Source organism: Emydura macquarii, unplaced genomic scaffold, assembly GCF_026122565.2.
Source record: "Emydura macquarii macquarii isolate MOO-44397 ecotype Brisbane River unplaced genomic scaffold, CSIRO-AGI_Emac_v2 contig_71, whole genome shotgun sequence".
NCBI classification, from domain to species: domain Eukaryota; kingdom Metazoa; phylum Chordata; order Testudines; family Chelidae; genus Emydura; species Emydura macquarii.
The window spans coordinates 8356707-8378719 of NW_027130208.1; the positions used below are offsets into that span (position 1 = coordinate 8356707).

Genomic DNA, 22013 nt, shown 5'->3' on the forward strand with positions numbered 1-22013 from the left:
ACTTTATTGAAGCAACATACCTTGTTAAGATTCTTAAATTTTACATGTTTTATGTTATGTCTGATCCTTTGCTTTCAGCAGAACTCAAGAGCAGAGGAAGCGTGAGGCGGCTTGACAAAGGATCTGATCCAAACCCCTTTGTAAGCAATGACTTCAATGAGCTTTGGATCAGATCCAAAAAGGACAGTGTGACATTCTCAGTCCCTGTCTTCATCAGAGCTCTGAGGACCTTTGCACTGAAAGATTTCCAGACATTGAGTATACAGTGTGTGTATATATATCTATATCTATATATATCTATATCTATATCTATCTATCTATATATATATATATGGGTTCCAACTGCAAAATTTGGATCAGGAACTCTCAGTAGAATCCAGCTTCTCCTGTAAGGCTGTGATTCTATTCTTAGAGATCGGCTGATGCAAGGAAACCACTTGAGTTTTGCTCTTGTGGTTTATGTCAACACCATGCCTTGGGAAAGGTGTCTCGGTGGGTGTGCGTTTATGCAATAACTGTGGTGGGACGTTGCCAATGGCTGAGATGCCTCGTTGAGGATGACTGCCGAAACCCTCCTGCAGTGTCTGATTGCCAAGTGCTCAGCTCCCAGCACGTCCCGTTGTAGCACTTAGGGCTAGATTTTCAAAAGGATTCAGCCCCGAACATGCTGAGCTGCTCTGCAAATCCACCCCTTGCTCTGGTGACTAAATGGGATGGGGGTTGGAGCCATTTGGACAATCTGGCCCTGATTGTGGTTATAAAGTGGCCCTGGTTACTATAAGGAGGGAATAAGTGCATGGGGCATGCGAAATACAGATGGCCACAAAATTGGAACTGTACATGCAAGCCAGCTACCACCCTGCCCTGTCTCAGCTCCCCTCAGACCTCATGGGTTCAGATAAAACGGGTCCTGTGGCCAAAGCCATCCTTGGCTTTGTCTTTGCAAAATCCCAAACTACTCCTGGCATCTATCGTCTTAGTGCACGTTCATCTCCGTGCCCTGCTGTCTTCAAGCCTGGCTCCCTATGCACAACACAACCTCCCTGGGTCCATCCTTAAGGTCCCTAGCCATCTCACATATCTGTCCCCACTTCTGCCATCCTATCTACAGTTAATCTAGCTGATTCTGTGTGTGTAATATAAAATCCCTGTTTCCCTGTCCCATTTCTATTTATCATCCGGCTTTTCTTAGACTCTTCGCTCCTTCAGGAACCATGCTTTGTCTGGGAAGGGTGTAGCACCTGGTGTGGGCCACCATAAACAGATGATGATGACAGTCTCTCTACAAATCACGTATTAAGCAAGACACTGCCATTTAAAATAGAATATTGTGCCAAAATTCCCATAATTTGTGATGTCCATGAAATAAAAAAGTTATTGAATATAATTGTTCACAAATAATGATTCCCTGAGTGGCCGTATGTAATTAAATTGCTTTTCTCTTAGCAGGCTCCCCCATCCGCTGCTTTTTCTCCTGCCCTTTCCCAGTTGTAGAGCCCCACCCTGCAAAGACGTAAGAACATGATCTCTAGCTTAAGGCAAATTGTTGTGCCAGGTTATCCCTAATAGGCATTTATTTGACAATATTTTCCAATTTCTCTTGAAGACAAGACCTCCCCCCGACCTCCACACCTAGCACCTCCCAGAAGGTGCCTCTCCCCATTCGCTTGCCCAGCCTGCAAACTCGCACCTTTTGCTACTCTCCTTCCCCATTTAATCTAGCGTCATTGTGTAGCAATAAAAACCGGCTCATCAGGAGTTAGATCGTACCCTCAGGTCCCCATTTATTTCGTATAGTAGCCAAGGTCTGTCTGAGCCTATAACTCGAGCCTCCCGGTGGATGCTGTACAGGTCCGATCTTGCAAAGATTTAATCTTACATTTTTGTGTGTGTGCTGGGTCAGGCCTTTAGCTTGTACGTATAGTCATTATCTCTGCCCTGAAGGTGAGTCTTGGGACAGATGGCTGGCTTGGGTCTTTCACCTTTTATTTCCCATCCCCCCCGATCATCTGCCCAAACTGAAGGTATATTTGAATTCGGAATCTATCCAAATGCTCGAGGTCAAATTCTCTGTTGGTATAAATTGGCACAGCTCTGCTGGAGTCGATGGAATTACACCAGCTTATCCCAGCAATGAATGTGGTTCTATGTCTGCAACACAAGCTACGCAGTGCATCCTTCCTGCTCTGCTCGTCTTTATTTCCTTCTGAGTTTCCGAAATGCTTATCTGAATCCAAAATTGCTTAAGTCTGTCCCAGATTAGCTTGGCTCTATCCAAAAGTTGTAACCTCCCTCCGCTTCAGCTTCCTTTTTATGGAAGAAACGGACTGGGAGCGGGGCATGCTGGCTGAAGCTGAACAGCCGTGCTTCTGTTTTTCTTCTATGAGGTGCTGCCACTCAGTGGGGAAACTGCCAGCAGTGCCTGCCTCTCTGCTTCGGATCTGGGAGTGTTATCCAACTTCTGGCGAGCCAGCTCCCCCCCACCCTCCCCATACACTTTGAAATGATGCTGCTAGAATAGCTGGGGAAGGTGCACAAAGGTAGAAGGAGGGGAATAGGGTGAAGACAAGGAAGACAGGTGTTGAGAGGAGCATGGGGGGGGGGGGGGGAATCTGCTGTCTTTGAGAGAAACCTAGGGAAGAAAAAGAAAACATAGTCCAATTTGTATCGTGCACACCGAAAATCAGAGAATAATTATTTGTATCTTGATAGTCTCTAGAAGCCTCAACCAGTTTGGGGGTCCCGTTTTGCTTGGTGCTACACCAACATGCAATCAAAAAAAGTCAGGTCCTTCCCCAAAGCAAGAAAGGAGAGGAGTAGCTGATTAAATGGTTTCTTATCGCTTACCTAGATGATACAGCGTGTAGAAATGTAATTTAAAAATTCAGAGTGGGTTACGTCCTAGGAAACCCGGCCTTTGATTGGGAGCTAGCCATGAACTGTGCTCTGTTTGGATTTGTCAGGTGCTTGCATAAACTAAAGCAATTCTGACCTCTGCTGTTGGGCCCGGGTATCATTAATAAATGCAGCACTTCCTGGGGTGATTGTGTAAGATTTCTGTACTTGATGTTGGCATGTCGTTCTCAACATTTCTCTTTTCACAATTCCCAGCACCTGAGGTTGGTGTTATAATAAAGGTGGGGCTGGGTTACAAAACTGCTGAGGCTAAAATCTCTTTTGATTGGCAGGCAAATTTTCTCTGTCCCTCCAGCTAAAATGTAACTCCCTCATTTTAAAAAAAAAATCATACACTGGATGTAAACCTTTTTCTTTTCCTACATTAGCAATAAAGACTTTGGTTGTTCAGAGTGAATAATAAATGTTCTACAAAAGACAGATCAGAGATTCTATTCTCCTTCTCTTATAATACAAGACCATAATCAATTAAATTAAAAGGTGGCCAATTCAAAACTGATATAAGGAAAGATATTTTCACACACCACGTAATTGGACTACAGAACTCATTGCCACAGGAAGTTGTTGAGGCTGAGAATTTAGCAAGATTCAAAAAGGGATTCGACATTTCTCTGGAAATGCAGAGTTACACAATTAATAATAAACATTTTGCAAGAGATATTAATCCTCATGCTTCACGGTTGAAGCCAATCTCCAACTATTGGAAATCAGGGATGAGATCTAATGTGGGGTCAGATTATCCACATCTGCCTACTGTGTCCGGTACAGAAGCAGGATACTGGAATAGATAGCCCTTGGTCACACGGAAATTCCTATGTGAAAGAAGGTTAAAGATCCAATTTACTTCTCACTAGTTATGTTCTTTGTCTACTTGTCTGTTTCTTTCAGCTTGGACAATGAGAGTCAGTGAAGTGCAACTCAGACAATAGGAGATTGGTCTTAGTCAGGATGACAGGATCGGGCCCTTTGTGGAATTTGACTTTCTAGGGGCCAGATCCTGGATCCCCCCCAAACATATGAGCTGTTCATATGAACGCTCTTCCGTCATCAGGGGAGATGGAATCCTGCTGCCGGGTCATTCTATAACCAGCTCACCAGCTGCTGCATGTTGCCTTTGGCCTTGGCGCGGGCGGCGTTGGTAAATCAGCTGTTGCAGTTCCATTAAACCCCTCCCACAACGCACCTCCCAGCACTCTGTTGCTGAGGAAGCCACTCCCCCGCCAAAGAGTGCTACATCTGGGTGGGTGTGGCCATCGCGCCTGGACTCCCTGCAGATCGTGCTGCTTATCCGGCCTTCGGGAGCCAGGGCCGTGGCTCTCTGGAGAGAAGAGTGGTCATTGTTTTGGTTACTGTTATGTCCTTTAGCAGCTTTTTCCATCACAGAGAGAATAAAATGTTGCCACTCAGAAAGCAGCTCTGTAGTGTTCGGTATTTTTATCTCGGTGGCGGAATGGAGCACACTGGCAAAAGGATGTCAAAGTGCTTATTTATTACCTGAGATAGCATAAGAAAGACAGACAGGAGCGGGAGTCCTGTACCATACAGGAACTGCAGCTCCGGCACAAGCCTTAAGATGAAAAGTACAATGAAAGTACAATTAACCACAAGGATATAAAGTAGCAACTTATAGGCACAGGACTTATTATTATCATAAGCTGAGCAACCGCAGCAGCAGCTGCAGTTAGCGAACAGAGAAGTGAACCTTAAGCAAGGAAGAGACCTGCCAAGAGGATACCTACAGCAATATACTCCTGGGGGCCCATCGATGTAAGAAGCTAGCCTTATTTAAGCGTGTGCAGGGACGCTTATCACCAAGAACGAGGGAGACCCATACTTCGTTCTGATAAGCAGGTGACGTACGGGAACCGCCTGCCCGAGGCATCCGCTAGCGCCTCCACGGATCCACGGAGAGTCTCCACTTGGGAAGGCTCTCGGGGGATTGATATACCCTTTTCCCCCCTCACCTTGCAGCAAGCTTTACCCAGCAATACATGGCGTATATCTCAATCCCAGTAGGGATTGGGCCTTAACACTTAGTTGCTATTAGTTTATTGGTAGTTAGCTAGGGACCTTCTGGAATAAGGTGACGTTAGTTGTTTACTTCAAAGAGAGCTCAGCCATAGTCTTACTTCTCCTTTATTATTACTAAAATAGAGACCTTTTAGCTTATCAAGCATTAGCAAATGTCTGTGGTCGTCTCAGGATGCTCCAGACCCCAAGGCACTTCCTCCTCTGGCCTAAGGTCGGGCAGAGGGCAGCGTCTGGGTTTTGCTCCTGAGAGGTCTTAACTCTTGCTTTTCTGGCTTAGCATTGCTTTTAGGGCCTTGCTCTTGTCAAACTATACTGATTTCGCGTTACAAAGTCTTGCGCGCCCTAACAAGCTCCACCCCACTTTCATTAAAAACTGCTTGACTTGTCCTGTCCTGAAATAGCTGTCGTCAGATCCCTTCAAAGCATAACAGGCGTTTTGATAAATGGAGATTGGAAGAATTCTGCTAAAGTGAATCTGTTGTTATAATGGAATGAATTGCTGCTGTTCTGGAGCGTCGTCCGCCCCTCCCCCTTGTACCCCTGCCATTTGATTTTCCACTACCGGTGCTAGAGGCCGTAAGCGAGAACCTTTTCTATGTGCAAAAAGACCCGAGTGTCACCTGCTGCAGCACACTGGGCGGCTTTGCAACTCATCGTCGTGAGTGAGCTGCTGTTGGAAATGTTCTGTGCTCTTTGCAGTACCGACTGGCGTGATCTGTATGTGTCCCCGCTTCTCTCTATGGGAAGAAACGCGCCTCTAGTCATCTCGCCTGAGAGAGGCTGGGTCATGAAAAAGACCTGGGTGTGTGTGGCTCTTTGTCTCCTTGGGCATGAGTTTGCTGCATCTGCGGGTCAGCCTCCCAGCTCAGGTCCACAGAGTTGTGTTAGCAGGGCTCCGCTAGTCACGCCTAGGGGAATGCTTAAAAAATTCAAAATTCGGTGCACAAGATTTTAAAATAATATCACAATATAACCACGCCCGTTTCAATTATCTTGGTCATTTATTTCAAAATATCTGCCAGCAAGTGTGTCTGTAACAATACAGATGACAAAAAAGATTCAGGAAATGTTGTGGGGGTTTGGTTTGACAAATGGATTCCTTACCAGGCCTGTTGAGGCAGAACTTCGAGTAATAATTCATTCAAGGACAAAGCAGAAACGTGTTTCCCGCCCCCCTCAGAAGCAGGGCGAAGGCTTGGGAGGGAGTCGGGTGATGGAGGAGCCGAGGGAGAGGGAAGTCATTGCTGGGAAGGAGCCGGGGTGTGAACCCAGAGGGCTGTTGGATAGGGTGGGAGAAGTATGGACCAGTTCTTTGGGGGGAGAGGAGCAGGGATTGTTAGGGAGTAGGGGAGCCTCACCCCAGCAGTCTCTGGCTGACCCATAGCCACTCCCATTCAGTCAGGCACATCTGCCCCATCCCCATCCCCCTGCACCCCACTCAGCCCCCTGTGTCCCTGTACCCCCACTCCCATTCAGCCCCTGGCTCAGTACTGTCATCCCACTACCTCCTGTTCCCCTGACCCAGCCTGTCCCCCGCAGCCTTTCTAAACCCCAGTTTATGTGATTCCCCCCCCGAAAGCCTTGTGTGCCCTGCTCTGTCTGTCCATCCCCTCCCATGTCTCCTCACCTGACCCCATGGGCAGGGGACTCTGAGGAAGGCAGCCACTGCTCCCTCCCTCTCCACACAGCTGGCTGCTCTCTCCCTGAGCCAGCTGCCTCCTCTTCTGGGTCCAAAGAAACCCTGGGTGGACAGAAGGTGTAACTGCAGCACCTCCTTGGCAGAATCTCGTTTCGGAGGGGGAAAAATATCTGGGGGGGACATGAATTCTGTGCGTGTTCAATGGCACAGAATTCCCCCAACAGTAGCTCTAAAAATAGCTGTGTAGACGTTGTTTTGACATTGTGTCTCAGACTCTCAAGCCCCCCTTCCACTCCCGGTTTGAAGGTCTGAGCTCCAATCTGAGCAGCAAGGTCTACGCCGCTATTTTTAGCACGTTAGCGCGAGGCCTGCCCAAGTGTGTGGAACCCAGCCTGGGAGGTTTGCTCCCAGATGCAGAGTCGATCTATTCCTTGACCATGTACAGAGGTTTGAGTCTGCTATTATCACCAACCTAACAGAAGTGGGTTTTGACCCAAGTGGTAGAAGCTCATGCTTTTAAAATCAGAGTTTCCATGTTCAGTCCCTACTGATGACTGAAGATAGAAACCCTAATACTACAGTGCTTAATGGCGCAATCACTTTAGCTCAAGCGGTTTTGAAGCCGAAGGTGCTGATTTCCGTGCCTGCTGCTGAATCTGCATATAATATAGTTCATTGACAGTAGAGCTGGGCAAGAAATGATTTTCCCAACCTGTGAAAATGTTTGCGATTTCAGAAATTTTTCCCATTCCTTTTAAATTTTTTCAAAGATTCTGAGACCGAGAAAGGGAGACCCCAGAGACGCCAACAGCCCTGTGCGTAAGGCTGTCACATGGTATAGGGGAGGACCCCAAAGTCCTCCGTCTTTCTGATTGGGAGCAGGGATTTGAACCTGGTTTTCCCACATCTCATGAGAGTGCCCTGAGCACCCAGTTTTAGTGTCACTGTCCTGCCTAAAAAACCCCCCCCAATTTTGTAAAAAAATTCCTGACCAGATCTAATTAACCGTTCTTATAACCATGCAGCAGTGCCAGCATGTTCATTTTAAACATCTGTCACTCCCAGATGCTTTAAGACAAACTTTGTCTGACTGGTGGAACGTGAAATAACACTGTGTGTGCGTCCACAATTGCCCTCTGCCAGACAGAATGTCAGTCTTGCGGGAGAGTGTGTGTGAGACAACTGCATTTTGGCAGACACGTGGCTTGAACCAGGGTCTTTGGAGCCAGAAGAATAAACTGAAAAAAAAAGCAGAGGCTTTCTAGCTTGGGCTAGAACAGACTCTGCCTCTGTAGAGCACGCACGGAAAGGGCCCTGTAACACACGCACACTCGCCAGTTGGTTACATGCACATCAAACGCCCTTTAGTGGCTGTTTCTACAGGTAATGGAGTTTTTCCTTTGAGTCAGGTGAGAGGTTTTGGAGCAGGAGGCTTGTTCTATGAGAGCAAGTTGAAAAATTCTGTGTGGATTTTTCATGAAAATTTTCAATCGCAATGAAATTTTTTTTTTTTACTTCGTTTGGAATTTTAATGGAATTGTTTTATTTCGTTTTCATTTGGTCAAAAAACAAAATTTGGTTTTCAGGTTTGAAACCAGAAAAGTTTTCATCTTGCCCTCCATCTTCTCCCCCGCCCCCACTTTCCACTGGAAAAGGAGCGAGGGAGGGAGGGGGAGAGGAGTGGGGAAACACAAAAAGCCCGGATAGCGTGTTTTCTCCAGTTTTCAAAAATGTCCAGAAAAATGTTCATTGTGCTCAAAAAGCCGCTTTTGGGTAAAAATGTTTAAATTAAAAAAAAAAAACTATCAGTTCTAATTTCTATATTCCCTGACAACCATTAAATCCTGAGCAGTCAGAAACTCACTGTAACAGATATTTCCACGTTCAATTTGAAAAGTACTTCCTGTTTGTTTTTTCTTTCAGAAACATCCATGGGGCTCATTGCGGAGAACCTTAGGAAAGCCAGAGAAATAGCACTCGGTGACTCTCGTGTTCCTGAAGAGCTAAAGCATTATTTACAGGAAGCTCTGGATGTTGCTGTTGGACTGGACCCTTACCTGGATGCAATGGCCACCTCAAAGCAGTAAGGAGATTTATTTGTTACCTTGTGCATTTTTCTCATGGTCTGATCCCTAAAGTCTTAGATTTTAAGGCCTTAAGAGACCATAATCTCAGGGGTTGCCCCAAGACTGTGGAATGAACTCCTCCAGGAACTAAGAATCATCATCAACCTCACGACCTTCCACGCTAAGTGTAAGGCACGTTTCTTTAACCTTGTCTTCTCTAACAGACACACAAAGGAATGTACGTGTGTGCGTGTGCATGCGAACACACACACACACACACACACACACACACACACACACACACACTGCTACCAGTTCATTATATATTATCTATTAGTAATATAATAATAAAAAAAATCCAAACCAAAACACTCCACTGCATACACTTCTCCCCCCGGGGGAGAGGATGAGAGAGCAAACACAAGATAGCTGTTAGTTATGTTCCTTAATGCACTAGTGGTAGACACAAAGATAGTGGGGTGATGAGCATGGTATAACAACCAGAATAGAAGAGACCTCATATATAACACAAGCCATAGAATACGAGTTACCCATTTACCCATATTGAGCCCCATGACCTGTGTTTGACTACCGCATATCTTTCAGAATGGCATCTGGTCTTGATTTGAAGATTTCAAGAGATGGAGAATCCACTGCTCCCCTTGCTAGGTTCAGTATATGCACACCATTTAACTATTCTCTTCTTTGTTAGAGCTCATTAAAAACCCACAGTGCAATGATTTTTGAACTGTTTTTAGGAGAGCCAAGAAAGAAGGGGCTTGACTCTTCTCTGTTTCCGTAAACCAAGGAGAGTTTGTCTGAATAAGGACATGGCAAAACAAGTGGTTAACACCTAGGACCCCAATTCTGCAGTGACCTTCACATGGAACTTCACTGGGGCTCTGCGCAGGCAAAGGGATCTGTCCTTTAAAGAATGTCAGGATTTGAACCCCTAATAATATGAACAATCTGTGTTTTTAACAATCTGAAACCGTGGAGATGCTGATCAAATGCAGCCATCATTCTTTTGAAATGCTTCTAGTTAGGAGTAAACACAGATGAACTTTCTATATAAAACAGGAGTTAAGGACCTGAGGATTCAGCCCAGTAATAATAGCCTTTGTATGCCCTGGAGCTTTTATCTCAAAAGTGCTTTACAAATATTAATTAGTCTGCTAACTAAATTACTCTAGTAACTAAACTAATTAATTAAGCTAATTTTAGGTATCGTTAATTCAGAAGTCCAATTGATACCCTCATTATTCCTCTTCGAGCCGAAGTATATTACCTGGATGTGTAGAGTCTGCTAAACGGTTCCCATCTATCAACGTAAATTCTGAGACGTGGAAGAAGCCCGTTCTTTCTGAAATTGACAATGTGTAAACTGTTCCAGTCTGTGGATTACGGGAATGCTGAGCATTAGTTCTGTTGCTGAAATAATAGCTGATAGTTGTTTGACTTACGCTAGCTGTATGATAATAGCTATACATTATCTTATTAAAGTTGTTAAAGCATTTATGAGGGGCAGAAAAGAGGTTATATGAAATGTTCAGCTCTTCAAGTCTTGGATTATCTGAGTGTGTCTGATACGGGTTATGAATTCTTTCTCATTTTACTGAAGGTTGGCAGGGGGAGTAGAGTAAAAATAGCTTCAGTGGCTTAAAATTCTGGCCTGCAGAAGCCTCCCGAGCCTCCCAGGATTGACAGCTGGGGTGACTAATCTCTTCGGATGGGGGAATCTCACCTGCCTGGTGGCTGTTGCCTTTTTCAGTAACCCATGGTGTTTTCTTCCCAAAACAGAGCCTCCCCCACTGCCGGGGCTCCAGAGCGCAATCCTGAATTATCTACACCACAATTTGACAGCCCTGTAGCTCGAGTCCCGTGAGCCCAAGGCATCCGACACCGGCCAGCTGGGGGTGTTTAATTGCAATGCAGACATACCCTAATTTAGCCCAATCTGATTGTCATATACTTTGTGCCAGTTGGGATCTTAGGGAGTCGCCAGACGTTATTCCATAGGTTATGATCAGGGGAGTCTCCCGATACCCTGTGACTGGTGTGGATTTTTCCCTGGCTACAGGGGAGACGGTTAAATGGGCTCCATCCTCAAGGAATTGAGTCTTCTGAAGGCAATAGCTCAATTTTGGAGTTGCCCACCCGGGAGAGCAATGCTCCATGGAGGTCACAGATATAGTATACCAGGCACAGCTGGGGAGATGTTGCACGTCAGCTCTCAACGATGCAGCTCCTTTCTTTTACAACTGTTCCGTTTTATATAAACCATGACCAGAGCCGACCTTGTGCCTGGAGAGTTACTGCTGTCCCAGAGCCAAATTGACTCCCATCAATTCTGTGACTTGTGGCACATCGGAGCCTCTGGAATTTACTGCAGCAGAGCAGTCTATTTTTTTGTTCCTTGTGTCACCGCTTGTCTGCTACAGAGCACTCTGGGAATGCTTGTCGTTCAGGGTACCAGCTGTTCTTCCAGGCCCCAATGTTCTCGCATGATCATTCCATGTTTTGCAGGCATGCCCTCTCTCGTGCCATTTTGTATGTGGGATTCGCAGATTTTGTACACGACAATCACACTGAACTGGTTGTTTCGTTTTTAGAACAACCTCCCTTGAAGGCAGGCAACTGAATGTCAAAGGAGTTGAACCGAAAGTTAAGCCTCATAAAGAATGCACTTCCGGCTATCTAAAAGGCAAGTCCATCAGCATACGTAATAACTAAATGCTACAAACTTTGAATGCCAGTTGCCAGTAAGACCATGACGCTAGTTCCATTCTATCCCATGCATCCAGAGAGTGTCATGGGTGTGGGCGGACAACATGAAAGTGTTGGGGACATGTGGAAAATAGGATTTAAATGAGAGTTTTTCTATGGTTGGATTTTTCTTCATTTTTCTTGAAAAGCTAATTTTCAAACCTGCTCCGTCTCTTCCACAAACAAGAGAGAGATCAGATTAATGGGATGAAAGGCAACTTTTAAAAAAATGGCAAAGGTTGTTTAAGTGTGCTTCCAGTGTGGTAAATATTGGTCCTTTCCAAACTAACGACTCTTGGGGTTGTGGTCACGTGTAAAGCTGCTATCGCACTAAATCTATTCCTGGACTCATTCTTCTCAGATGTTGCCATCTTTTCAGTGATACATCATCGCAGTGAAGCACTCATGTAATGTATTACACTAATACATTGTTCAAAGGACAGAACTGATGATAAATTTCTTAAATGATGGTGCTGTCTAGGGATAATGACTTTAAGAGCAAATGCTAGGTAATGTAGTGATTTTTTTTTTTTTAACCTGGCCTCAGAAAGAATACAGGAGACATCTTAAAGCCATTTTCTTCTGGGAGAAATGTTAAAATATGCAATATTTCAAGCACTATTTAACAAGCACTTAAACAATACCGGCATTGATGATACAGATTCTACACTTAAAATCGGTACTTTTATTCTGTTGTTAGCAGCATTTTAGATGAGATGCTGTCAGATTCTGTTGTTAAACCCCTATTCTAAAGTGTTTTAAGATGTGATTTTTTTAAAAAAATTGCTGATAACTTGGAAGTTAGATTTAATTTTCATTGTGAACAATGTATGGTGTATGTCTTTAATGTGGTTATTTTTTAAAACAACTTGTGCTATTCTTTCAATAGGCCAAGTTCTCAGGATGTTTGTTCATATGGTTGGAGCCAAGAGGATTTTATTAATTGGCAGCCTTAAAGGTTACAGTATCCTTGCTATGGTGGAGGCATTGCCAGATGATGGAAAAATAACTGTGTGTGCAGCAGAGCCATATCTTGGAGTGAAAAGCCAGGAAGCGTTTGATTACTCATCTCATGTTAAAAAAATAAGTGTGAAAGTGGGATCAATAGCAGACACGTTGGAGGTAAACTCACGTCTAATCATAATTATTTATTATTCATTAGTTGTATTATTGTAGCACCTAGGATCCTTGGTTGTAGACCCCATTGTGCTAGCTAGGTGTGCTATACAAACTTAGAACAAAAAGACATTCCCTGCCCAAAGTGTTTACAATCGTAAGTAAGAGGACATTCATTTTAGAGCGGATTGGGGTATTGGTTGCAAATAAATATAGTCCTATTTCCTGTTCATAGGTTATCTGCCAGTTTATCCTGATTTCTTTGTTGTTTACAAATATGCGAAAGGAGTTCAGTGCATGGGTTGTTTCATGAGCTGTTCATTTCAGCTGTTTAGTTGGGGCTATTTGTTATTCCTGGTGTGTGCCTGTACAGCTAAATCACGCAGTATTGTGTCTGTTCCCTACCTGGAAGAGTGAAACTTCTTAAGCAGGTGAACAATTCATCTTTACATTCAGTGGACTTTGGATCAGGCCCATAGACGTCAGTTGAAGCCTTTCCGTTAACTTCAATGGACTGTGCATCAGAGCCAGCGATTCCCAGAGCAACGCACAGGCAAAGCTTATACGTGACCCCACAGAGACGAGCCATCTGGTAGAATTTACAGCTGATGGACTAAGCTCTGTAGCTGAAGTGATAGAGGTCTTCGCTTTGGAGGTCACTTCTAGATATTTTCCTACTGATGACCCCATCAGGGAATCAGGACACAGGTTTTCCACTTCCAAAGCATTATGTAGCATTGTAGCTCGATTTGTTTTGTCTTGTCCTGTCCATTGGCTGGTCCCACAGAAGAATGAAGCCTGCGACGGATAGCTGCTAATGGAGGCACTCCTTTATTTCAAGTGTTATCTCCCCGAAGGTTTGGTTTTGATGACAGAGGGTTCTATTGCTGCTGATGAACCATGGTAGGCATCAGTTAGCATTAGTACTAGAGACATCCCTTGCTTATCAGTTTAAACTGACTTCATTTTCAGCCTGGAATTATCAGTGTAGGCTCAAATGCAACTTTATTTGCGCTAGCAGGGACTGGATTTGTTTCTAAAATTAAATGGCCAGGAGATTTTTGGCTTTTGGGACCAGTGTGTTTGACAGGAAAGAAACCAAGAGCTCTGGCATATGTCCTGCAAATGAAACGGTAAGGATCACCTGCAACGAGCGGTGTTTAAAATCCTGCTCCCCGCAGCGAGTGTGAAATTAATTGAATTGCTGTTGCTCGCTATTGCTCATCCTGTGCGACTGACTGACTGTGACTGAATTAAAATATCTGGCGGCAGGCGGGGTACATGCTGTGTACAGATTAAAGAAGGGACCAGAATGGGAGCGAAGACATGAAAATTAAGCCCTTGAAACAGAGAGCTGCAATTGATTTGATATCCTCCTGTTGCTTCTTATCAGCAAATACCAAAAGAACATTCCAAGTACAATCCTGCAATGGGGCTCCAGGCCTTGAACTCCCGTTTAAGCGAGGGGGAGAGGAAGGAGTTCAGGATTTGGTAGGAGGTGCTTATTGCCTCATGGCTGGGGATTCCTTGTTATGAAAAGATGGAAGAATTACTGTATCGGCATCTGATCCTGCACCACTGGAGTCAATGGATGTTTTGTCAGGAGATGGGAATGTTGTTAGATTAACTGTGGAACTCCTTGCCAGAGGATGTTGTGAAGGCCAAAACAATACTGGGCTCAAATAAAGAATTAGATAAGTTCATGGAGGAAAGGTCCATCAATGGCTATTAGCCAAAATAGTCAGGGATGCAACCCCAGGCTCTGGTGTCCCTAAGTCTCTGACTGCCAAATGCTGGGACTGGATGACAGGGCATGGATTATTTCATAATTACCCTGATCATCAGGACATGTCACCTAATCAATTCCCTTTCAGTGACATCAGGCTTGGCTGGTGCCTCAGTCTCTCCTGTTCTCTGGCGGTGGTGCACACTAGATTAGTCTCGTGAGAGCTAAAATGCTTTAGTTGAACAAGTCACTGAACTTAGCACAGGGTTATCCGGGTGCCATTTAATGTCTTGATACGCGGGAGGTCAGATTATGCTGAAATGGTCCCTTCTGGTCTTAAACTCATGAAGAGATGAAAGCTCAGCCCAAATGCTCTCTTCCATGGCAGAGCCCCAATACATTAGTTTCCTTCAAGGATGCTCCATAGGGGGTCATGGGAGACAGAATCCTCCTGACCTCCAGGTTCCAGTGGCAACAAAAACTCCCCTAGCCCATAAACTGCAACAGCCTCCACAGGACCTGTGCCCACAGCTATTCAGGAAATTGAGTCGATGGATCCATAGAGATCATATCTACTGGACATGCCTCCACAGCTTTCCTAATTTATCCCACCACAGAGCCCGCTCTGCTGCCGTGATGGAGCGTCCAAGAAGCATAGCAGAAGAGCACAGAGGATACATACATACCCCTTGCAGGCTTCCCAACGTCTCTCCCTCTAGTTACCTCGACATATAAACCTAGCAGGTGTGTTAGTCCCGCTGTCAAAGATTGCCTGCTCTGCACATCCCATTGCATGGCTTTGTTTTGTTTAGCACTGCGGGTGGAAGTCAACCCTGCAAACACAGCATGCCACCAACATTGGGAAGATGCCTCCTGCGGGCCAAAGTGATCTTTAATCTGACGGCCTGGTGTATTTTTGGGGGACTATGTAATTCCCTCCATGCCTCAAAACAGTGCCAGGTTGCACAGTGTTTACAGTAGCCTAGAATTCCCACTGAAGATAATGACTCTATTTTTGTGTTTAAAGTTAAGCACATGCTGAAGTGCTTTCCTGGATCGGGGCCTGAGATAGACAAGCTGCTGATCGTGAGAAGCAGGCTCTTTCTTAAGGCATCTGGGCAGCTTCTCCTCATCTGCAGCTCTTCATGTGCAGTGCAGCGAAATCTTTCCTAGAAATGTAGCTCCCGCGTCTGAAGGGATTTCACCAGGCGTGTAGGGACCGCCCTGCTGCAGGTAGCTGGCAAGCACAAAGCAGTCCAGGGAAGAGGCACAGTGTGTAACAATAATGCAATAGCCTTTTCACATTTCAATGCTGGGTTCAAACCTGCTTTAGGTGTGAGTGCAAATGAGCTCAGCTGAAGCCTTTTTTTGGCATTTGTGCACACCGGGTCACACGCTTGACTGCTGTTAGCAGTCTCTGTAGGAAGGAGGGGGCCCAGTGCTGCGACAGAGGGGGGTGTTGCTGCTTCACCTTTGCGGTGCAGTGACAGCATTATGGCATTCATGCTTCTCTCTCCGCCATGGCGGCTGAGGGAACCTGCCTGGGAAATAGCCTTTGTAGAGTCTGGTGGAGTGTGGAAACGTATTTGGGAGGCCCTCCGAGGGAGGGTGGTTTCAGACCCTGACAGGTTTCCAACCCCAGCTCGCTGAGGGTTCCCTTCATGTCTCAGCAGAGCTGGGCTGGGGAGTGAAGAGTCAGTGAACCCACCACGGCATGAATGCACGTTGCATTGCTCGCCCCGGAGTCAGGTTGATGCTGCAGAAGTGGCTCCCACAGCCTTAGTGCTGCAGGAGTCACCATGGGTTTGTCCCACTGCCACTCCATAGCCCAAGGGGAAAAGAGAGAATTCTTCCTTTCCCCCTCCCTCCTGGAAACTCCTTTTACCAACTCAGGCTATTTGGGTGGGGTGTGAGAGGTTGTGGTGTGGAAGGCTTGGCTCTATATGGTGATTCCTTTAAAGCACCTGCTTGTTCTCTAAACAGCTCTGGCTAGTGCAAGGGGTCATTCAGATAGTGCAAGGAATGGATGAAAGACTTGAGACAGTCACATTATCCAGATGTCCTGTTTTTAACAGTTGCCAAGGTGCCAATCTGTACGTGCTTCAGCCCCTTGCATGCATTCCAGGCAAGTGATGCGAAATGAACATACTGCTGCATTTCTACCTGGCATGTGAACACGTGACCAGATGTTTCAGCATCAGTCAGCGCAGTATAATACAAGTCTAATACAGGTTCCTCACATTAGCTGTAGTGGCTGGGGAGAAGCTGTAGATGTGAGATATCTTAGTTTTAGAAATACCTTGAGTTTTGACACACTTCCACATGGCATTCTCATAAGACAACTAGGGAAATGTGGTCTAGATGAAATGATTATAAGAAGGGCATACAACTAGGTGAAAGACCATATTTAAAGAGGTGCTATAAATGGTTCACTGTAAAACTGGGATGTTTCTAGTGGTGTCCTGCAGGGTCTCTCCTTGGCCCAGTCCTTAGTCAATATTTCAATAATGACTTGGATAAGGGAGAGGGGAGTAGGCTTATAAAATTTTGCAGATGACATCAAGCTGGGAGGGGTTGCAAGCCCTTTGGAAGGCAGGATTAGAATTCAAAACAACCTTGACAAATTGGTCTGAAATCAACAAGAAGAAATTCAATTAGGACAAGTGCAAAGTACTGCTCTGGGGAAGGACAAATCAACTGCACAACTACACAGTGGGGAATGACTGGCAAGGTGGTAGTACGGCTGAAAAGGATCGGAGGGTGGGGGTATAGTGGATCACAAATTGAAAATGAATCAATTGTTTGATGCAGTTGCGAAAAGGCTAATATCATTCAGACGTTTATCAACAGGATTGTCGTAGTAAGACACAGGAGGTCATTGTCCCCCTCCCAGCTTGGTGTTTTCTGGTGCTGGTGAGGCCCCAGCTGGTGTCCAGTTCAGGGCACCACAGTTTAGGAAAGAGGTGGACAAATTAGAGAGAGTCCAGAGGAGAACTACTAAACTGATCAAAGGTTTAGAAAACCTGACCTATGAGGAAAGGTTAAAAAAGTGGGGCATGTTTCTGTTGGAGAAAAGAAGATTGAGGGGGACCTGATAACAATCTTCCAAAATGTGAAGGGCTGTTATGAAGAGGATGGTGATCAATTGTTCTCCATGTCCACTGAAGGTAGGACCAGAAATCTTAATCTGCTGCAAGGGAGTTTTAACTTAGATAGCAGGAAAAACTTTCTAACCCGAAGGGTAGTTAAGCTCTGGAATAGGCTTCCAAGGGAAGTTGTGGAATCACCATCGTTGGAGGTTTTTAAGACCAAATGAGACAAACACCTGTCAGGGATGGTCTAGGTTTATTTGGTCCCGTCTCAGTTCAGGGGACGGATGAGATGTCCTCTTGAGATTCCGACATTCGTTAGCACTAACAACCTGCACCAGCGAGACTAGCCCAATTTCTGTGTCATTGGTATCAATACAGTTAAAACACTAAACGAGGAGGTGCCTAGAGGCACAGGCATAGCGCAAGAGATTTTAGACATTCATAACAGCACAATGAAGCTGAGGCCAGTAGCGTACCGAGTGGGGGGGCCCAAGACCCCCGGTGGGCCAGTCTCTATTCCACCTTGACCCTGTGGCCTGTCAGGAACATCAGTTGGCAGCTCCTTCATGGATCCTTGAGCACGGGTGTGTACTTGGCGTTGTTCACCCCTCGCCCAAACACCTGCTCCTTCTGTGGCGTGAGGGAGACCCTGGCGCACGTCTACCTTGAGTGCGCCATGCTGAAGCCTCTGTTCTGGTTCCTCCAGAACCTCCTGCCAAGGTTCTGGCTGCACTTTTCCCCGCACCTCTTCCTATATGCACAAAGTCACGGGGCCTCCTCATCAACCTCCTCCTAGCGCTGGCCAAGGTGACCATCTATAACACCAGGGAGAGGAGGTTGACTGAGGAGGTGTTTTGCGACGCTGGGGCCTATTTCCGTTCCTCCATGCATTCACGTATTCGGGCAGAGTTCCTCTGGACAGCATCCACTGGTTCCCTAAATGCCTTCTGGGAGTAGTGGGCACAGTCCAGGGTTCTCTGCTCAGTGTCCCCTTCCAGTTCCCTCCGTTTGACCCTTTGACCTTCATACCCTTTCCTGTTTTCTCATTAGTTGTCCTCCAAAATCAATTGAGTCCCAGGTCCAGTGGCTCCTCCCCTTAAGATGGGGGAGGGGCCTTTAGCAGTGGGCGGGCTTGTGCCCACCCACTTCCTGGATTTCAAGTAGTAGCACTCTCTGGTAGCCATATAGTCTGACCCTGTCAGACCACCTGATGTCATGAGAAAATAATCTCTTGTGTCCCAAACTGGATACAGATGCATTACCAAAAATACACTTGTTTCCAAGTGAAAAAAAAATTGTATATTACATATGTCTATGCACAATGACATCAATAATTTAAACACTTTTGCAATAAGTGTGGGAGCTTCCCTTGTCTATGTGGTGCTCATATTTACACTTCAGAGTCATTTCCAAGGAAAGCCCTTTAAACAAAAACTCCTACGTGTGGTATTCTATCTGTGGGTGGTATTCTTCACACACATGAGCCCATTCCTGCATACAAAACTCCCACTGACTTCTGGGGGAGATTTTGTTGAACAAAGAATGCAGGTTTGGGCCCTACATGAATGCAAAGTGCAAGGGAAATGGGTGGGAAATGATTCAAGTTTATTTCCATTTTAAAATCTAAAATACTCACAACATCAACAACAACATGATTGCAGAAGAATGCGCTGATGCAGGGTATTGTGCAAGTCAGGGGTTTTTTCTTCCCCCGCTTTAACCAGAGAGAATAGGTGAATAGGTTGAGTTGCAGATCTCATTTCTCCTGTTTTGCTGCTTGTGAAGTCTGCCAACAGAATCCACCTTGACAAAGTCAAGGACTCTGCGTTTAATGTTGAACTGAGTGAATAAATTATGCATGAAATTGTGTCAGAGTCTCTAGTGTGCAGAATTGCTCCTTTTGATATGAAAGGTTAATTCAGAAAGGAGTCCAAAATAGCTGGAAATTGTGGGGATAAGTGGATAGTATTCACTGTTGTGAGCTGTTATTACTAGAAATTGCATTCCCTCTCTAGCTTCCCCTGAGATTTAGCTTTGCCAGTGAATATAAACTGTACTCAATAGAATAGCATTTAGGAGTAACCAGAGTGTATGTCCACATACAGTAAAATATCCTAATGGTGTTTTAAAAGGAAGTTGAACTTTTCCATGTATATCATGTACCCTAAGGAAAAATGACTATTACATTTAGGTCAAGAACAAGGCATATCAAAGGTAATGAGTTTTGCGTTTATCTTTGTTAGAATATACTGACTATACGATCCATATCCAAGAAACTGGACAGTCTTTCTACTGAGCAAGTCTGGTGTGAGTGGTGGTTCCAGTGTAAACTACATCAGGCTTTAAATAAGATTTGGCTGAAGATTCTTTCATTTTCTCTCTCAGGGGGTCTTGTCTCTAATCTTTTGCCATAACCAGCAATATATATTAGGATCTTGAACACATTGTCTTCCAGTACACTACACAGTTCTGCGATTTTTAAAAGAAATAGTTATTTATTGTATGGAAAAACAGTAATGGCAGCCAAGCCAACCTTGGATTAAAACAATTCTTCTTGATGCTTCTGTAGCAAAGGGACAGGAATTGCACAGTCAACATCCCACGTGGGTTTCAGCAGAATGTTTTGCAGACAGTTTATCTCCTTCTGGATCTCCACTTCTCTCCCAGTCCAAGACACTTGGGCTGCACCTCTCTTTCTGCAAATAGTAAAGACAGTTCAGATCTCTCTTGGGGCCCTGAACTGGGCACAACCCTTCTGCTGATGAGCCAGATTCTCTGCCTCTGGCAAGTCAATCAGAGCAGAGTTTGAGCACTCTGCCCATTGCAATCCCATATGTTCGACAGGACGGATCACCTGATGATGACCTGTTCTGTTCATTCCCTCTGAAACACCCGGCATTGGCCACTGTCGGATGACAGGATACTAGGCTAGATGGGCCATTGGTCTGACCCAGTCTGACCATTCTTATTTTAACGCTTCTTCTAGGGACAGCCGTGAGCAGGATTTCCCCTTCCGCTCCTGTCCTCTCCCTTACAGTACCAATATTTTGTGCACTTTGCTCACACTAAGCGCCATCTCTCTGTTTCAATCCTGCCTACCAGAGCAAGGCAACAGCTAAGTGGTGCCTTTCGGGGGACCTTGGCCATAACCACAGAACTTCACTTGCCCGTGAGAGGGGATGAGAGAGTTCATGGTTTGTCGAGGCCTCTGCATCCTCTCGCACTCTCTAAAGCTTCATCAGGGACAAGCAGGGCCGCAGTCTCCCCAGGCAGGAAATGATCACGGAAATCCAGGCCCAGAGCCAAGGTGCCACAGAAGTGAGTGCCATCTTTACCACCAGCTCCTGTGTCTTCTGATCTCCTGCGCAGAGATTACTCCATAGGGAAGGCTGAGCATGAAGGAATTTCATGGATTCCTCTGAACTAAAGACATGAGGCGGAGTAACTATACCTGTCCCTAAGTGAAGGGAAACAGGATGTTTCATGTGATAGCAGGATCCCTCTCTTCACAATACAGACCCCATCATTTTGACCAGTGTCAGCCAGCCTTTCGGAAGGAGGAGCTTGCATGTGGCACCACAATATATCTTGCCTGCTATGCTCAGCTCCGGTCAACCTATCTCAAAAAAGATATGTGGTAGAAATAGCCGGGGTACAGATATCCTTCCATATGGAGACAGATTGAAAAGATTAGGTCTGTTTAGAGTAGAGAGGAGTCAAATAAGAGTGAGCAGGATAGTCTCTGAGCTTCCCCACCCATATCCCTCAGTCCTGTTCCGGATGTATCACCTCGACAGGGTGATTGATTCTTCATGAGCATTCAGTTTCTTGACAAGTTTGCTATGATGCCAGGGGCGGTGCCAATTTAGTTCCACTAATGGTGGATGTTTCTGTGAGAGGCCCACAAACTCACTGGGAACAAGACTTCAGAGAGCCTACTAATTTCATAAGCCAGTGACATAGGCCCAATTTGCCAACAAAAGGCTTGGTGTCCCAGTAGCAATCTCCTGACATGTCCATTTACCAAAACACATCTAGAAATTGCATAATGGGCTGACTGTATGATAGAGAGAGTGTAAGGATCACGCCCATGAGAATGGCAGTGTTGGTTGTTCAGATGTTCATCAAGAATGATCAACTTTGGCACTAGGATGTGTTGTGGTAGCCTCCCTCACTAGCTTTGTTCCTTTGTTTCATGAAGTTTTTAAGAAATGTTTTGTTTAAAAAACATTTCCTTGGTTGTGTACAGCTACATTGTAATGGTTCTGTTGGAAAAAATGATGAGTGGGATTTTCAAAAGCATTCAGCGTTGGCCCAGCTCTGCTGCCATTTAAGTCCATAGTAAAACTCCCATTGACTTAAATAGGAGCAGAGTTGTTACGTCAACATTGAACATGCATGAAAATACCACCATATATTCCCTGCGACACACAGCTTTTAAAAATGGACTGAATATAAATGCACGCACACCCTGCAGGGAGGAGATACAGAGGTATCTCCGAGCCAGTGCAGGAGATCTTGATTTATATTTCCTCTGACTTGTACTGCAAGCACCAATCACCAACTGGGAATGTGGTGTTTTCTGAGGTTCTCTGGGCACTGGCAGCAGTAGAGGGAATTCAAAGGGCTTGACCTATTTGTGGTGGATAGATAGTTTGCAG

The 22013-nt window shown here is 45.3% G+C and overlaps 1 protein-coding gene across 1 annotated transcript in view; it reads left to right on the plus strand.

Annotated features, from left to right (window-relative positions):
* Nucleotides 1–7932: 7932 nt before the first annotated feature.
* The window catches only part of LOC137147956 (uncharacterized), a 38122-nt gene continuing 24041 nt past the window's right edge, over nt 7933–22013 (plus strand). Inside the window, exons 1-4 of the mRNA XM_067540374.1 lie at nt 7933–7969; nt 8459–8669; nt 11265–11356; nt 12308–12540. Of these exons, the coding sequence (XP_067396475.1) occupies nt 7933–7969; nt 8459–8669; nt 11265–11356; nt 12308–12540 (573 nt within the window). The remainder of the gene's footprint in view (nt 7970–8458; nt 8670–11264; nt 11357–12307; nt 12541–22013) is intronic.